The sequence below is a fragment of the Xiphias gladius genome, chromosome 6 (assembly GCF_016859285.1).
Source record: "Xiphias gladius isolate SHS-SW01 ecotype Sanya breed wild chromosome 6, ASM1685928v1, whole genome shotgun sequence".
NCBI classification, from domain to species: Eukaryota; Metazoa; Chordata; class Actinopteri; order Istiophoriformes; family Xiphiidae; genus Xiphias; species Xiphias gladius.
Window position 1 is genome coordinate 9,175,429 of NC_053405.1, and position 16,491 is coordinate 9,191,919.

The 16,491-nt window shown below is 42.3% G+C and overlaps 1 protein-coding gene across 1 annotated transcript in view; it reads left to right on the plus strand.

Moving 5' to 3' along the window:
* The window catches only part of hmcn1 (hemicentin 1), an 85,956-nt gene that overhangs the window by 51,083 nt on the left and 18,382 nt on the right, over nt 1-16,491 (plus strand). Inside the window, exons 34-67 of the mRNA XM_040128896.1 lie at nt 86-255; nt 526-680; nt 1,212-1,335; nt 1,487-1,588; nt 2,548-2,724; nt 2,979-3,130; nt 3,500-3,623; nt 5,591-5,766; nt 5,907-6,003; nt 6,502-6,624; nt 6,784-6,939; nt 7,522-7,797; nt 7,947-8,114; nt 9,195-9,308; nt 9,512-9,598; nt 9,795-9,986; nt 10,107-10,280; nt 10,380-10,493; nt 10,777-10,922; nt 11,088-11,238; nt 11,498-11,695; nt 11,783-11,896; nt 12,007-12,194; nt 12,665-12,761; nt 12,942-13,103; nt 13,286-13,399; nt 13,543-13,745; nt 14,127-14,208; nt 14,316-14,447; nt 14,629-14,778; nt 15,043-15,202; nt 15,320-15,444; nt 15,622-15,805; nt 16,382-16,479. Coding sequence (XP_039984830.1) covers nt 86-255; nt 526-680; nt 1,212-1,335; nt 1,487-1,588; nt 2,548-2,724; nt 2,979-3,130; nt 3,500-3,623; nt 5,591-5,766; nt 5,907-6,003; nt 6,502-6,624; nt 6,784-6,939; nt 7,522-7,797; nt 7,947-8,114; nt 9,195-9,308; nt 9,512-9,598; nt 9,795-9,986; nt 10,107-10,280; nt 10,380-10,493; nt 10,777-10,922; nt 11,088-11,238; nt 11,498-11,695; nt 11,783-11,896; nt 12,007-12,194; nt 12,665-12,761; nt 12,942-13,103; nt 13,286-13,399; nt 13,543-13,745; nt 14,127-14,208; nt 14,316-14,447; nt 14,629-14,778; nt 15,043-15,202; nt 15,320-15,444; nt 15,622-15,805; nt 16,382-16,479 — 4,985 coding nt within the window. The remainder of the gene's footprint in view (nt 1-85; nt 256-525; nt 681-1,211; nt 1,336-1,486; nt 1,589-2,547; nt 2,725-2,978; nt 3,131-3,499; nt 3,624-5,590; nt 5,767-5,906; nt 6,004-6,501; nt 6,625-6,783; nt 6,940-7,521; nt 7,798-7,946; nt 8,115-9,194; nt 9,309-9,511; nt 9,599-9,794; nt 9,987-10,106; nt 10,281-10,379; nt 10,494-10,776; nt 10,923-11,087; nt 11,239-11,497; nt 11,696-11,782; nt 11,897-12,006; nt 12,195-12,664; nt 12,762-12,941; nt 13,104-13,285; nt 13,400-13,542; nt 13,746-14,126; nt 14,209-14,315; nt 14,448-14,628; nt 14,779-15,042; nt 15,203-15,319; nt 15,445-15,621; nt 15,806-16,381; nt 16,480-16,491) is intronic.

Genomic DNA, 16,491 nt, shown 5'->3' on the forward strand with positions numbered 1-16,491 from the left:
GAGCTACGTCACATGCGTACACATAAACAGATTTAAGACGCGTGCACGCGCACACACATTCAACGTAACCGCTGTTATTTCCCAGGTGGTACAAGGACGGAAAACCAGTCAGACAGGGTGAAGGGTTGCGGGTGGCGGCCAGTGGTCGCCGGCTGATCGTGTCCCGTGCCCAGGTCTCTGACAAGGCTCGTTTTCAGTGTGTGGCCACTAATGAAGCAGGAGAACACGAGAGGGACTTCAATGTGGTTGTCCATGGTAAAATATTTAAATGTTTTGACATATACTTTGCAATAAAATTAATTGGGGTTTTTTTGACAACAAATGAAGAATCAACTTAATAGTTTTGCATATGTTCTTATTGTAATAATTTATGTTTGATTTATGCTTTAAATGCAATCCCACAGGGACTCTCCCAGTTTGGGTAAATACTAAACTCTGCCTTTTTGTAATTTCCATCTTCCTAATTAGCTGTAGTAAAGTGTTTTTCAGTAAATGTAAAGAAATATTTCCTTTGCACCTCTCCAGTTCCCCCATCCATCCGTACCACTGGGCCTGCTGAACGCTCAGTTGTTCTCCACAAGCCCATCATTCTGGAGTGCATCTCCAGTGGCATCCCGCCTCCGAGCATTACCTGGCTTAAAAATGGCCGGCCTGTCGACACAACGCAGGAGCACCTACAGGTTGGTTGATTGAATAATTTGTTAATTTTGATACGATATACCACCGGAGTATGCGCGGCTTCAGGGGAACCGCACCTCTGACATGCACCAAAAGTTTAGGTCTGAATGTTCGACGCTCACTGAGTTTTACTTGAATAAAAAAAAAAAAAAAAAAATGCATTTTTTGTGTTAGGTTGGCTGTATTTGTTGCATTGCTGTAACAACCCTTCTATTTTCCAGCTTCAAGCAGCAACATTCATTTAAGCTGCTGAGCATTGCAAGACAAAGTTGTGCATGTTTTATTTTTTGTTTTTAAATGGGAGTCAGTGACTGTTGATGCTTTGACTTTTGGTTTGTGATGTGTTTTTAGCAGCAAATGTCTGCGTATAGGGTTATGTCCAAAGACAGAAGTAGAAATGTTTGCTGTTTTCAAGATTGCGCCTGTAACTGTGAGATACAGCAAAACGTTTCTCTCACAGATTTACAAACTGACAAATACCGACGTGTATTATACACTTTTATACTCACATTCTATACTCAAATCTGTCACAGCTGGAGCCCGCAGGCAGAACACTGAAGGTCACAGAGGCAAGGCAAGAGGATTCTGGGAGATACACCTGCCTGGCCACCAATGCAGCTGGTGAAGCTCAACAGCACATTCGGCTCAGTGTCCATGGTAACTTAAAGATAAACACAGCGCTCATCCCCTGGATTCTGTCATACATCTTCCCTCTGTCTTTGTTCTGTGTCAAGAGACTAGGTGGAGACATGAGAATATCATCTAATGAATTGTTGCTCTTGTGTGTAATACTGTGTGTGTCCCTCAGAGCCTCCCAGTATCCCCTACTCTGGAGAGATCATCAACCAGACCATCCTGTCAGGCTTTCCCACCGAGCTTGACTGCAAGGCCACAGGCAGCCCATTACCTGGTAAGACAGCACACAAACGTCCCCCTCCGTCCCGCTGTGCCAACTCACGGCTTGGAATTGACCATACTGCTGCTTTCCTTATCTTTAACCATTGATGGAACAGCGGAAAATTGATGACAGATGACTCCCTACAGGCAACTTCACTTTCTTCCCGCTGCCTTTCGTTCCAGTTGGATGTGCTGGGCAGAGTGTAGAGGTTCAGTGCAGATAAAGCAGTCACATTCCAGTATAAATGAGCACTTTCTTCTCGGGGATGTTTCTGCATTGTTACAGCAGGAGTTGCGTTCCAACAATCTTATATTTGTGAAGCCATGTTACATGAGAAAATATTTCACGAGAAATCTGTTTTAAGCTCCATTGTCCCAAGCGAAAATGTAGAGGTCTTGTTTGTCAGCTAATTAGCTTTGTCTGTCTTTACATGATTTAAAAGCTAAAACAAAAACATGGAAAATGACACACAAATAATAATCTCTCTATTTCTTCACACCTTTACTGTGTGCTCACAAATTTCACAACAACAATTAGTGAAAATGTAAATTCTATTACTTGTTATTGGTCAAAATACTTCGCTCTGCTCTCTGCCTCTGTGTTATAACCCCTCCAGACCTTTAAGGTTACCTGGAAAGGGTTTGCTTACTTATCTGAGCGTTAAAACAAAACGTCGTTTATATGCACCACACATCTGGATCAGTTTCCGCAAATTCTGAGATATGCTCCAACTCTAACTCTTTCATTGCAAGGCTAAAATAATTTTTGCTTTTATTAAATTTTGTCGTGTTTCTGCACAGTAACATTCACTCCAACCATTAATCCTTTTTCTATTATTCTTATCTTCATTTTAAATTTGTTTCACAATGTTTGAATTTTGGTTTATTTCCCCTTCTGATGTATTTTCAATGTAATTTCCAAGCATATTTTGCTTTTTATGTAAAGCACTTTTGATTACCGTTGTGCTTCAGCTATCACTTGGTACAAAGATGGCCGACCTCTGACGAGTGCAGCTGGGGTGACTATGCTGAAGCGTGGCCAGGTGCTGGAGATTGAACGGGCTCAGCTGTCGGATGCCGGGATATACAGATGTGTAGCGGTCAACTTGGCTGGAGTTGCTGAGATATCCCATAGCCTGCAGGTGTTTGGTGGGTGACTTTTTTTGTCATTTTATACTTTAAACAGATGTTCTTGCTTATTTAATAAGATAAGTAGACATCCTAGCAGTGCTTTCCTATAATTAGAAGATGCCTAAATGACACGCAGTCATATATATACTTCAGTTATCCACCTTCTCCAACATCTAGAAACACCAGCAACATTGTAGAATGCCATTATCAGAATGCTATCACTGATCAATGCAGTTATTATTGACCATTTCCCTTTTTCTTGTGCCTCACAGTGCCTCCGGTCATCTCCAGCCGAGGTGGTACGGTAACGGTGGTAGTGAATGAAGCCGCCAGGCTGGAGTGCGAGGCCACCGGTGTTCCTCTGCCCAGCCTCACGTGGCTCAAGGATGGCAGCCCCGTGGCAAGCGTATCACATGGCATACAGGTGCCCATAAATGAGCTAAATGAATGAATCAATTCATGTTTGGATTAAGTAGTGAGATTTTTTTTTTTTTTTTTTTTGCCATGCAAATTTGATTTGCTTTGAGTGCCCAAAAACAAGATTATAGATGTATACACAGTATTCTAAATTTGTATCACTGCCATTATGTAGGTTTGTTTTGAGGCAAAATGTGGTATTATGTCTCCTCGAGCTTTCATATTGAAAAAAATGTAAATTATACATATACATAATTTGCCTACAGTTGTATGGAACATTTGTCAGAGAGATACTTTTCCTTATGTTTTTTATTGCCATCGTTTTTAAGTACTGTACTAGGATCTGGTCTCTGATCTGTTTCTGTCTCCCGCTCAGGTGTTGTCTGGTGGCAGAGTGCTGTCTCTGAGCAGTGCACAGGTTAGCGATACAGGCAGATACACATGCGTGGCCGTCAATGCTGGAGGAGAACAAAACAGAGAGTACGCCCTGCTTGTTTACGGTGAGTAAATTGCCACTTGTCAGTAGTTGTTACATAAATGCTCTGCACATTTACAGCATATACATACATACAGCTACATACTTTACCTTTAAGAAGCTATAAAAATAGTCTTTGTAGTGTCCAGGTAATTTATATATTACGTTTCATCCATGGATTTCTGACAAAACTGAGCCATTTATTTTTAGTAATGTTGTGTCGCACAGCTGTTCTACAGTGCACTAAAGGAACGATCATTAATATTTTAAAATAGCCATGTGAGACGTATTAAAAACAAAATTAAAGAGTTTTATTCATGTATATAAACTTTCAAAAGCATAAGAAAGAATAAGTATTAAAAGATGTGTAATAGCAGGTTTCAAGCCAATGTTTTGACTTTTGGTGGTGGGTTTTCCCTTTGTGTTTACTTTTGGATCACAGATGCAGCCTTTTAAAGCCAACAATGACATAACTTTTATCATCATTATTATGACCCACACTTAATGATAATGTCATGCATTGGATAAAAAGTGTTTTTTGATATTTGAAAACCTTGAAATGAGCTTTGGTATAAAAATAAAAGTGAAATATCGCAATTTACAGGTTCTTGGCGGACACTTATTCCTCTCATTAGGACAAAATCTTTCTCTTTAATATCTTTTCCTTGTTTTAATAACCAATGGTTATGTCCAACTGTAGTTTGTCTTTCAGCAGATCCAGCACGAAACACTAAAAGACTGAAAAAATATTTGAAACAGGCCTTGAGCAAAACATGTGCATGCAGAGGAAGTGTGATTTGACTGAGTTTAGCATTTCAATAAACCTTGTCAGTTTCCTACACAGAGCTGAGCTTGATGGCAAATCGGTTGTTATACAAGTCTAATCAAAGCTAATGTCACTGAAGCAATAGGAGACAAGTAGTTTACATATAGGGAATTGTAAAGACTGTGCGTCCATGTCTGTCTATGTCTGTCTATGTGTGTCTGTTCCTGTATGTGTGTTTGAACACAGCAACACACAGAATGCAAACGTTTATATGACGTTCATTTCCTCAGAAAGATCAAACAGAGCTTGTCCAGAGAAATAAAGGCTGATTTGTTGTGGTAATTGCTACCATTCTTCGGCAGCTTCCTGTGTCTGGCCAAATGCTGAGCTGAGGGCCTGTTTCTGTCCGTCCCCGGTGACTTCTGCTCTGTCTGTCCAATAACCATAATGCAGAGGAAAACTGGCCCGCAGTTATGTTCTAGACCAGGCCAGTTTCACCAAAAAAAGAGGGAATGTCTCATGAAATACTGACGAACAGAAGCATAGATGAACAAAATTGCCTCTTGAACTTGATGTTATATTTAAGGAGCCCAAACATTGTCATACTCACCCTGAGCATGACCTTGATCTCCAAACATTTCCTGAATCGTTGCACCAAAGCTGTCAACTTTTTCTCACAGGTTGCTTCTCGTCGGTTCCGAGCTGTGTGTTTTGGTCCCAGAAAAGTTCAGCGTCAAAAGCAAATCATGTCCGCCACTGATTCCAATTGTGGGAAATCTAGTTAGCCAGTGTCAGCTTCGGCTGTGATGATACTTAGATAGTCACAGGGGAGCAAAAACGTTCTTGTGGGACTTTCTTAGCTGCCGAGTCATTGTGCATCTCAATGCATGTTAGCAGTCTCCATAGAGATTAGTTTTCATGAACTATTTGGAAACGAAGCTACCCTGGTTGTTAATACCACAAACAAATGTTGAGCTGATTTAATGGTGCTTTCATAGCCCAAGACAGAACTAGTACTTAAAGAGCACCAGACGCCCAACTTAACAGAGCCTGTGCGTCTCAAGAAGCAATTCTTCTTTTCACTTATGCAGTAATAAGAAGTGTTTACAGTCATTTGATCTTAAAGAGCATCTAAATAAAGTAGGAATGTGTAAATCAAAATAATGTTCGATGATATAATCTGTCACTGAAACATTGTCAGTAGCTTATCTTCATGTCTGCCACAGTGCCACCAAACATCAAGGGGGAGGAGGTGAACGCCACAGTGATGCTCGGTCGTCCAGTGGAGCTGCACTGCCAGAGCGATGCAATCCCTCCACCCACCCTCTCCTGGCGCAAAGACGGCCGCCTGCTGTTCAGGAAACCTGGTCTGACTGTTTCAGCAGATGGGAGTTTGCTCAAGGTACAGCCCGGGTTTGAGATTATAAAATGGTGAACCAGATCTTTGTTAGAGGTCATAGTTTTTGACACAACCTTAAGCTCTCACTTTGGTGACAGTGTTATAAGTTGCTGTGGTTATGAATCTATGAATCCATTCGTCAGGTCGATAGTGCCCAGGTGCAGGATTCAGGCAGGTATACCTGTGAAGCCACCAATGTTGCTGGCAAAACGGAGAAGAACTATAACCTCAATGTTTGGGGTGAGTTTTTTTTTGTTTAATTTTTGTTTGAATTTGTGTTTTTGTGCCAGTCTGTTTATAAGAAGAAATTTGTGTTTGCTGAAGAAGTGATTCTCAAGTTGATTTTGACAAAAAGGAGAATATTTAACTGTGATATTTGTTCCATATGTTACCATAGTTGCCTCTGTTTGAACTGACTTGAAGTCAGTTGAATTTCTTTTCTGAACATTAATTCTCCCTCGCAATTGTTCAGCAGAGATGGTTTGGTTTTAGTTCTACATCTTCTGTTCCTCGTAATTTGAGTGTGTTTATGTAACAAATAGATATAAACACTGCTGTATCTGTTCGGGGACCTTTTTACATTTTATATTTATCTGACTCTTTTCACAAACGGTGATGTCAAAGCAGTGTTCTGCAGTGTACGCCTCTGCAGGACTTATTTTAACCCCAGGTGAAAATTCAACTCTATGCTTGACTGAGATGTGTGCGCCTCCTTTTGGTGTCCCATCATTATTACAGTTTCTCCCAGCATCCGCGGCTCCGAGGAGGTATCACCGATGACAGTGATTGAGGGCGGTCTCATCACTCTGGTGTGTGAGTCCAGTGGCATACCGCCTCCGAGCCTTACCTGGAGGAAGGACGGTAAGCGTGTGTGTGTTTTGTAAGAAACAGAGAGACATGAAGTGACAACAACAACAAAAGAAATATGCTATATGGACGTTGTGTCTTGCACTAAATACTATGTGGGTGACATGTTTCAACACCATACTTAACCTTGTATCATGTATGTCTTTGCCCCAGGTTCTGAGCTCAAGTCAGACCAATGGCGCAGAGTTTTGTCAGGAGGTCGCCAGCTGCAGATCTCCAGTGCTGAGAGGACGGATGCAGCCTCCTACACCTGCACAGCCTCCAGTGCAGCCGGCACCACTTCCAAGGAGTACAGCCTGCAGGTTTATGGTACATATAGGATACCAGATCTGTGACTTCAATTAGAAGTAGAAGTAATTTCAGCTGGTTTTTTTGCTCTTTATTATAAGAAAGAAACTTATTGCACTGTCAGAGAAAGCTAAACAGTTGCGAGGTGGGATGGTCACTAAAAACCTGCTTTAAATAGATGAGGAGATTCTTCTCCCGTACAGAAATTATTATAAGTATTTTACATGTAGGTAAGCAACAGGAGTGTGCTGAAGCTGTCAAAAGAAGGAGCAAGACCACAAAAAGACACAAAAAGGGTGCAAGACACCACATGGATGCCTACTTTTACCAGAAAAATCAAGAGCAGCATGAACTTTACAAATTCATGTTTGTATCATGTTTAAAATGACTAAAACATCATGCAGGTAACTGGAACCGCTTACATGACAGTTTGACAGAAAGGTGTCTATCTATGCAGTACATAATTAAAAGTTATAGTCATAGATAATCTGGTACCACTGACACAATGCTTATACTTAACATACTGTGTGTTTGCTGTGCTATAAATGCATAGCATCTGCTGAGGGAGCATGCGCACCGACTCACCCGCTTCTCTCACTTCAGTCCGCCCTTCCATCAGACGCGGGGACAATGATGATGTCACCGTGACGAAGGGAGGGGATGTGACCCTACAGTGTGCTGCGGAGGGCGTGCCACGACCGGCGCTCACGTGGCTGAAAGACGGACGGCCTATCATGGGCCAGCACGGCGCAAAGGTCCTGAACGAAGGAGGGCTGTTGCAGATTAAAGACGCCAAGGTGTCAGACACGGGACGCTACACCTGCATTGCTGTCAATGTGGCAGGGCAGGCGGACAGCAAGTATGACATCAGTGTGCATGGTATGACTTATCAAGTTCTTTCTACGTCAGACTTTTGCTTGAATCTTTTTTATTTTAATCATCATCCTAAATTTGGATAGTCACAGTCCATCCTGAGGGTTTAAATCTTCCTTTTGTCCCTTTCCCTTATTTCCTACCCTCTTGTTCAGTCCCACCAAGTATAATCGGTCAGGTGCAGTTGCCAGAAAATGTGAGTGTTGTTGTGAAGAACCCAGTTGCTCTGAGCTGCGAGGCCTCTGGCATCCCTCTTCCTGCCATTTCCTGGCTGAAGGATGGTCGGCCAATCAAAGCCACCAGCTCAGTGCGTATCCTCTCGGGTGAGTTCCCATTGGACACCGTGGGCTTTCTCTGATAATGTGAAGAAGTTGTTCTTTAAAAAACGTTATAAAAAAGGTTTTCAGATATATTTCCCTGGGCTTCCTGTGATGTATGTCATTTCAGATATTTTCAAAGATCTATTCTATAAAATTATTTCTTAGTTTCATGTCCATTTCATGAAGCAACGCACTCAGGGAAAGCAAACCACCAAGGATATGAATGATAGTCTAAATTTTCAAAGGGATAACTTGAACTATTTTGCTCCCCAGCTAGGTCCCAAAGGCCAAGCAGTTGCAATACATCACCAGTAATAAGATGTAATGGGGTCATTGCAACTGGGGCCAAACTCAACAGACAGATCTGTGAAAGAAGACAAACGGGAGCAATTGCTCTGAATAGTGTTTTTAAACATTTAACAAGATGTATTGGTTGCTTCCAAATTAAACCATGGCCCCTGAACTTATGCATATTACCTAAATTGCTTGTGCAGAAATTCAAGCACCATGCTCTGCCAAGTTGTTACATATGTTTTTTTTTTTTCTCATCGACATTTTGTACATGAGTTTAGGATTAGTTGCAAATCACATAAATTCCATTATTCGGAAAAGGCTGACCACATAAGTCTGATCGAAACAAGCTGTTTGAGAGATGATAATGTTGTGTTGGGGGGTCAGGGGGTTAGGTTCACGTCGAGGTGTATCAGTTATGTGGAAGATGTAGTACAGAAGGTTAGTTCACTGCACTGCAGAATTCACATTGTGTCGGAGTTGGTCACTTGTTTGCTCAGGAGATTCTCATGAACCCTATTTTTGACAAAATGAAAGCTGTTTCCACTGACAGACACGTTTGGTTTTGGATCTCATTGAACTGGTTCGCCAATGTTTTAACAGCTGTGCGCCCGAACGTCCACATTTTTTCTGTCAATTGTTCCCGGTTTTCAACATCCTTAAAACATTATTTTCACATCCTTGGGATGTTTGCTTTTTGTGAAAAAGGGCATGTTTTTGCTAACATAGTCTTTGAATACCTTCCATGATGACATTAGATAAATGATAATAATTGGCCTATTTAATCCCTAGGAGGACGAAGCCTGCGTCTAATGCATGCGGCAATAGAGGATGCTGGGAGATACACCTGTATCGTGTCTAACAGTGCCGGAGAGGAAAGGAAGAACTTTGACATCGACATCCTCGGTAAAGAGATTGAAAAAAGATAGTATAATGGCTTTTAGTTTTACGGTTTTATACGGTGTGAAAATGTTCAGATTAAAGTCATTTTACAGATTAAAACCTTTCTATAATTAAGCTGTTTATTTCATTTAACGTCAACTTGAAGGCATCTGATGAACAGTGAAAGCGTGGGAAACATTTAATTGATTTTTAGTCTAATCCGACAGTTCCACCAAGCATTGTGAACGGGGGAACTTTGGTGGATACTAAAGTCAAGGAGAAACACAACATTACTCTCACCTGTGAAGCATCAGGTAAGTGACATAATATACACGTCACGTATATATGTGTGTGTGTGCGTGTGGGTGCGTGTGCGTGCGTACGTGTGTGTATGTGTTTGTGTGTGTGTAGAAATGTGAGAAATGTCTTGATCAATCCGTCATGCAAATGACATTAAAGATGATCACTATGTATTGCCACTCTTTTTAACCCCCCTTAACGATTTCCTAGGTAACCCTGTGCCAGAGATTAAATGGCTGAAGGATGGACATCCGCTGGTGCCTGACAGACGCCACCAAGTTTTGTCTCACGGCCGTTTCCTCCAAATCTCTGGTGCCAAAGTTGCGGACACTGGCAGGTACAGCTGCCTGGCATCTAACAGTGCAGGGGACCGCAGCCGGCATTTCAACCTCAATGTCCTGGGTACAAAGACAACTCTTTAATCCATCAGGAAATGTTTCATAAATGATTCAGACTATTTGAGTTGGATTACAGTCGTGTTCTTAATTTGATTAGTTTGTGTTCTGGTCCTTTTCTTGCCAGTTTCTCCCACCATTGCTGGGTCGGGCCCTGATGGTTCTGCAGAGGAGGTGACGGTAACTTTGAGCAGCCCCACCTCTCTCGTGTGTGAAGTCCAGTCCTACCCTCCTGCTCTCATCACCTGGCTCAAAGACGGCACGACGTTCGAGTCCAGCCGCAATGTCCGAGTGCTTCCAGGTTTGAGATCACATGTACATAACGAAAGGGTTGAAATGAACAGAATAGAATGCATTAGTATTGTATGGCTTTTGTCATTCGTCACCCGTGCTTTCACAGGTGGGCGAACCCTGCAGATTCTTAATGCCAAAGAAGAGGATGCTGGGAGATATACATGTGTAGCCACTAATGAGGCTGGAGAGACGCTGAAGCACTATGAGGTCAAGGTTTATGGTGAGATGATTTGGTTGTGAGTTGTTTTCAGTATTTGTCTGTTGGAGTATCGCGAATATTTGAAACATGCTGTATCTTCATTGGCCAGAGAGGGAAGGCACAGTACAGTTTGGGGCTTTTTATTCAGCAAGTCTCAGTTCTGCATAACCTTTTGTCTATGCTTTTAGTTGATGGTCTTTAAACGCACTGACATAATTTACCCTGTTGTTAGATAAGCTGTAAACGCTCAAAAATAAATGCCTGTATAACACACCTATAATTATTTAATATTTTTTCACTCCAGTTCCCCCACAGATCAATAAAAATGATATCCCAGGGGAAGGGCTGGCCCCCAAAGAGGTCAAGATCAAGGTCAACAGCACATTGACCCTGGAATGTGCAGCTGAGGCCTTTCCTACCCCAGCGTTGCAGTGGTACAAGGACGGACAGGTAGATATTCTGCCTCCTGCATATATGGCGCCTTCTAATGTTATGAAATCCATCTGCTAATTACTAGTACGTTTTCTATTGGAGATATAAGGTAAATAACGAAGTGAATACTTATTCATTTATAATACTCTGATTCCCTCTTGCGATGCCTCTTTTCCTCCACAGATCTTGCAGGCGGACGACCACGTGTCCATTACAGCCAACGGTCGTATTGTTCAGATCAAGCGGGCTCAGGTGTCAGACACTGGGCGCTACACCTGCGTAGCCACTAATATAGCTGGAGAGGATGAGAAGGACTTTGATGTAAATATACAAGGTGAACTGGGTTGAAAGATGCAAATGTGTTAACTGAGACTATCTGTGCATTTCATGTGCTCAAAGAGTATTCCTGTGTTTCTGTTTGCTTCTTTTTTATTGTAATTGATTGATTCAAAAGTTTTGTGGATAAACATCCTTTGAGATAAATGAGCCATACACCTGATTGTGTTTCCAACCCCACTATGAAATAAAATTTCCAAAAAATTCTCAAAGAAGGGTCTAAATATTTTTCTTCTTTTTTGTTTCCCTCTTTTCAGTACCACCTAATTTCAATAGACCTGGTGGAGTTGGTGATACAATGTCTCCCCCAGGCTCTGGAGGGGATGTTCGCGAAGTGATACTCAACAATCCCGTCTCTCTGTACTGCGAGACTAATGCTGTCCCTCCTCCTACACTTACCTGGTACAAAGATGGACAACTACTGACCTCCAGTGACAAAGTTCTGATCCTGCCAGGTGAGATAGACCAAAATACACAGGAAGAAAGGCGGGGAGGCAGACAGAGAATATGTTCATACTGATCTTTTACTGTTTTATTCTCAGGTGGACGAGTGTTACAGATTCCCAGGGCCCAGGCTGAAGACACAGGCAGATACACATGTGTGGCTGTCAACGAAGCAGGAGAGGACTCCATTCAGTACGATGTCAGAGTGTTATGTGAGTAAAAATACTTTTTTTTTTCTTTTTTTTTTTAAGAGGTACAAGTATCAGTCTGTGTAGCAGAGCTGGGGAAAAGTCTCTGATTGCGTACTTCTGCGCTGCACCAGTGCCTCCGTCCATACGGGGAACGGACAGCGACTTACCTGATGAGGTCACAGTGCTGGTCAACAAAACTACCCAACTGGAGTGTCATGTGGATGGAAACCCCGCCCCCAAGATCAGCTGGTTTAAGGACAACCAGCCAGTCAGCTCTGATGGCGCGCATAGAATCTTGTCCAATGGGAGAACACTTCAGGTAACAACCACGAAGCACAGTCAATAATTCATTTGTGCGTTCAAACAAAATTTCAGGTTAAATTGATCAGAATTTATCCCGTTGCCTATAAAATCGTCAGGATTTAATCACTGAAGCTGCAAATCAAATAGCTAACTCTGAAGGATAGATATTATAATGAATCAGGAAGCAGCAATGTTAAGGTGAAATGTGTGTCCGATATTAAGATTTTTTACATTTTTTCTTCATGAATTCATTCATAGCCTATACATGTGTGAGCGCAAAAACAGAAACCCCTGTGCTCTACAGTAAATACTACCACCAATGTTAACCTGATAAAACCTAACCTTACTATTCTGTGTTATATGTACCTTTCTAACTCAACATCCTACATCTAACTGCAAGTGTGCTAAAGTGTTGCTTAATCTCTTGCATTCACATTATGTGCAGTAGATCTGTATCCTTACTGAGTACATTTCTCCATCTCTCAGGTGTCAACTGCTCAGGTATCTGACACAGGGCGCTATGTGTGTATGGCTGACAATGTGGCTGGGAGTGCAGAAAAATCCTTTAATCTCAATGTTCATGGTGAGTCACGTGGGCATTCTGAGTTCCCTTACTTTGTTAAATTTGTGGGGGGAAAAAAATGGCATTTTCTGTCAAGTAGACTACCTGAAAAGTAGTGTTCAGTCTTTTTTTTCCCGCACTCTAAGATTACTGTAAAAATACCATTTGCCATTTTGAATGTTGGTTCTTTTTTCCTTTCAGTGCCTCCCACCATTATCGGCCTGAGTCCTGAGAATGTGACAGTGGTGGTGAACAACTTTGTGTCCCTCTCTTGTGAAGCCACTGGTTTCCCCCCTCCCACCTTGAGTTGGCTAAACGATAGGGGCCCCATTCAGGGCAACACCAACGCACTCGTAATGCCAGGTACTGTAAGCTTGGAATAATCTACGCCCACAGGGTCACATTTAAAAGAATACACATTTAGCCGTCGAAAAAAAGGGACCGAGTGAGGTCATGTTGCAGTAAAAGAATAAACAGGATATCCAGGGCTAACGCCTAATTACAGTTGAAACTTGATGTGTCTGTGTGTCCATTTGGGCCTTCAGGTGGTCGTACGCTACAGATTCTGAAAGCAAAAGTGTCTGATGGAGGAAAGTACAGCTGTGTGGCGATGAACGCAGCAGGAGAGGCTTACAAACACATCTATCTCACCGTTTTTGGTCAGTCTGCATCCGCACTGTGTGTATTGTGCACTGGGCGCCGTTTGTAATTGTACACTCTAGTAAAACTAGAGGCCACTTTGGCGTCTAGTTTTACATCATAAACTGCCAGTAAATGTTTTCCTCTCTCCCCGGGCCTCCAGTTCCTCCCAGCATCCGGGACAGTGGTGGGGACTCTCCTGTGGTGGTGAACGTGCTTGTCGGGAAATCGGTAACCCTGGAGTGCGAGTCCAACGCTGTGCCTCCTCCCACCATCACCTGGTACAAGAACGGCAGGGTGGTGACAGAATCGGCCAGCCTGCGCATCCTGGCAGAGGGGCAGATGCTTGAGATCAAAGGCTCAGAGGTGAGACATGAAGGGGATACCATGCGCCCTGCTCCCTGTTTTCTATCGTTTTTATTTTTCAACACCATCTTTCAGCAATCACTCATCAAGCCAAACAGTGTGGCCCTTACTGCAGTGTCTTTTTTCTTCTCCTTTCTTTCGATTGAAGTTTTTGCATGAGCCAGTCTTGTGTTTGTCACCTAAGCCATGGTACTTACCACTTCTCAAGTAAAATTAAGTAAATGACACGTCTCCCTGCAAGGGTTTTTCCAAAAAAAATTATCCAGTAAGTGCAGACAAAAGCTTACATTGATAGACTATATGATAGTACTTATTATTTAACGTGTTTTTTTGGGGGGGGTTTTTTGTACATCTGCCTTACATGTCTCCTCTGTTCTTCAGGTGTCTGATACAGGACAGTATGTTTGCAAGGCCACCAATGTTGCTGGTCAGATGGAAAAGAACTTCCACTTGAATATTTATGGTAGCGCAGAAAATTCAGAAAATTCACAAAACACATATTTAGAAAACATTTCTTAACACTTATAACATTAAAGAGAAATCTCTGTCTTCTCTGTCCTCTCTCTTCAGTACCTCCCAGTATCGATGGGCCAGTACACGAGAGTGTGGTGGAAACCTTTGGTAACCCAGTAACCTTTTCCTGTGATGCCACTGGTATCCCTCCTCCGAGCCTCACTTGGTTAAAGAATGGACGACCCATAGGTATGTCTGAATGATTTAGGTTTATGAGAGGTGAACTGTAGGTTTTTTTGTCAATCATACAAACCACAAAAAACTTTTTCATCATCTGATAATGTCCCATGGATTTCATTATTTGTCTGTAATATAGGTACAGTAGCTTTGTCTTTGTCATTTGAAACATGTGAACTTAATATTTCTTTAGAGAATTCAGAGTCTCTGGAGATGCACATCTTCTCTGGGGGCACCAAGCTTCAGATTGCAAGGTCACAGCTTTCTGACAGTGGCACGTACTCGTGTCTGGCCTCCAACGTGGAGGGCAAAGCACGCAAGAGCTACCGCCTCACCATACAAGGTATATGCACATGTCTAAGTCTCAACCCACTGGGAAAAAATGCTCACGCTTGTCTAGAAAATAAGAAAGAAATGCAAAAGCTTTAATACTCTCCAGCACAGCCATATGTTATAACACTTTCTTGTCAAGCTTATCTTGACAAGAATGTGTGGTCAGGGTTGTTATATCACTGTTACTATATCAAATTTATATGTAACTTGTATGTTAACTTACTGGATAATCCATTTGCTGCTAACACCACTAACACCAGTGATTCTCTCTTAGTCCCTCCCAGTATCTCTGGATCAGAGCTGCCCAGTGAGATGGGAGTTCTGCTCAATGAAAGCATCCAGCTGGTCTGTCGAGTCCGGGGAACCCCGACTCCAACCATCCAGTGGCTGAAGGATGGGGAAGTCGTCAACAAAGCGGGGAACAAAGGCCTCAGGTACAGGACAGCCTGCCGCCAAAAGAAGATCAAAAAGAGGATTTTACAGTACGTCGATCAAGTGATAATGATGTTATGATAATGATAATGATCTTGTGATGTTGGCTTCGTGTCCAGGATCAGTCCGGATGGCAGCACACTCACTATGATTGGAGCTCAAACCACCGACAGTGGCAAGTACACCTGTGTGGCCAGCAACACTGCAGGAGAGGAGGACAGGATATTCAATCTAAATGTGTATGGTGTGTTTGATTCCAATTAACCTTTTCAATTCAGATTCAAAATATTTTTATTTTTTCAAATACTTATTGAATGTAATGTGCAATGCCAACAGTTTGCCCTACTTTAAACTCTCCCTAATGATGGGAGGAAGAGTTTATTTTTCTGTCACTGACCTTACTCTGTGTTTGCTCTTTCAGTGCCTCCTGTGATAGACGGCAGCAGTGAGACGGCTGAAGCGCTGACCACAGTTCTGGACAGTTCTGTCAACATGGAGTGCGTTGCTACGGGTTCTCCTCCTCCCCAGCTCAACTGGCTGAGAAATGGCCTCCCCCTGCCAGTCTCCTCCCACATACGGCTCCTCTCCGCTGGACAGGTGCTCCGGTAGGTCAGTGGACAGGGCGCAAGAAGAGGCTGTAACACATGCTGCTGCAATGAGAACACCTTCCTGTGTCGTGTATAGGGAGTGGTGGTGGGACATTTTTATTGGAAATGATGGCAAAAATAATGTGCATTGTGAGGGTAAGACTAAGACATTGGTCTCTGGCCATAAAAACTTTAAAATCGTACTTGTGCAGTTCTGTTTTCATATATGAAGGCTCTAATTAAAGGGCTGGCATTTTTCTTACTTCTGAATCAGTGTGGTAGCTCAGGCTGCCTAAAAACAATTTCATCATACTGGGTTGCATTACTAAGTGTTGTGTTGCTATAAGCGCTGTTTGGGAAATTTTCCCACGGTAACCAAAAGAAAAGCACTAAAATCTGAAGGTTTTTTTTTTGGCATGATAACATAAAAAATTGTTACGTTTAGAGATGAGTATTGGCACACAAAAAAAAAAACATCTACATTTTCTGGCAGACAATTAGTCTAATGAATGGTGTCTATACGGTGTTTACACCTTTAGTGAGAGTTAAAAGGTATCAGGATACTTATATGTTGTACCATTTGGTGTCTGTCAGGATCACACGAGCCCAGGTGTCTGACGGTGGCACGTATACCTGCGTTGCATCAAACAGGGCAGGAGTGGACAACAGACATTATAACCTACAGGTGTACGGTGAGAAAATAT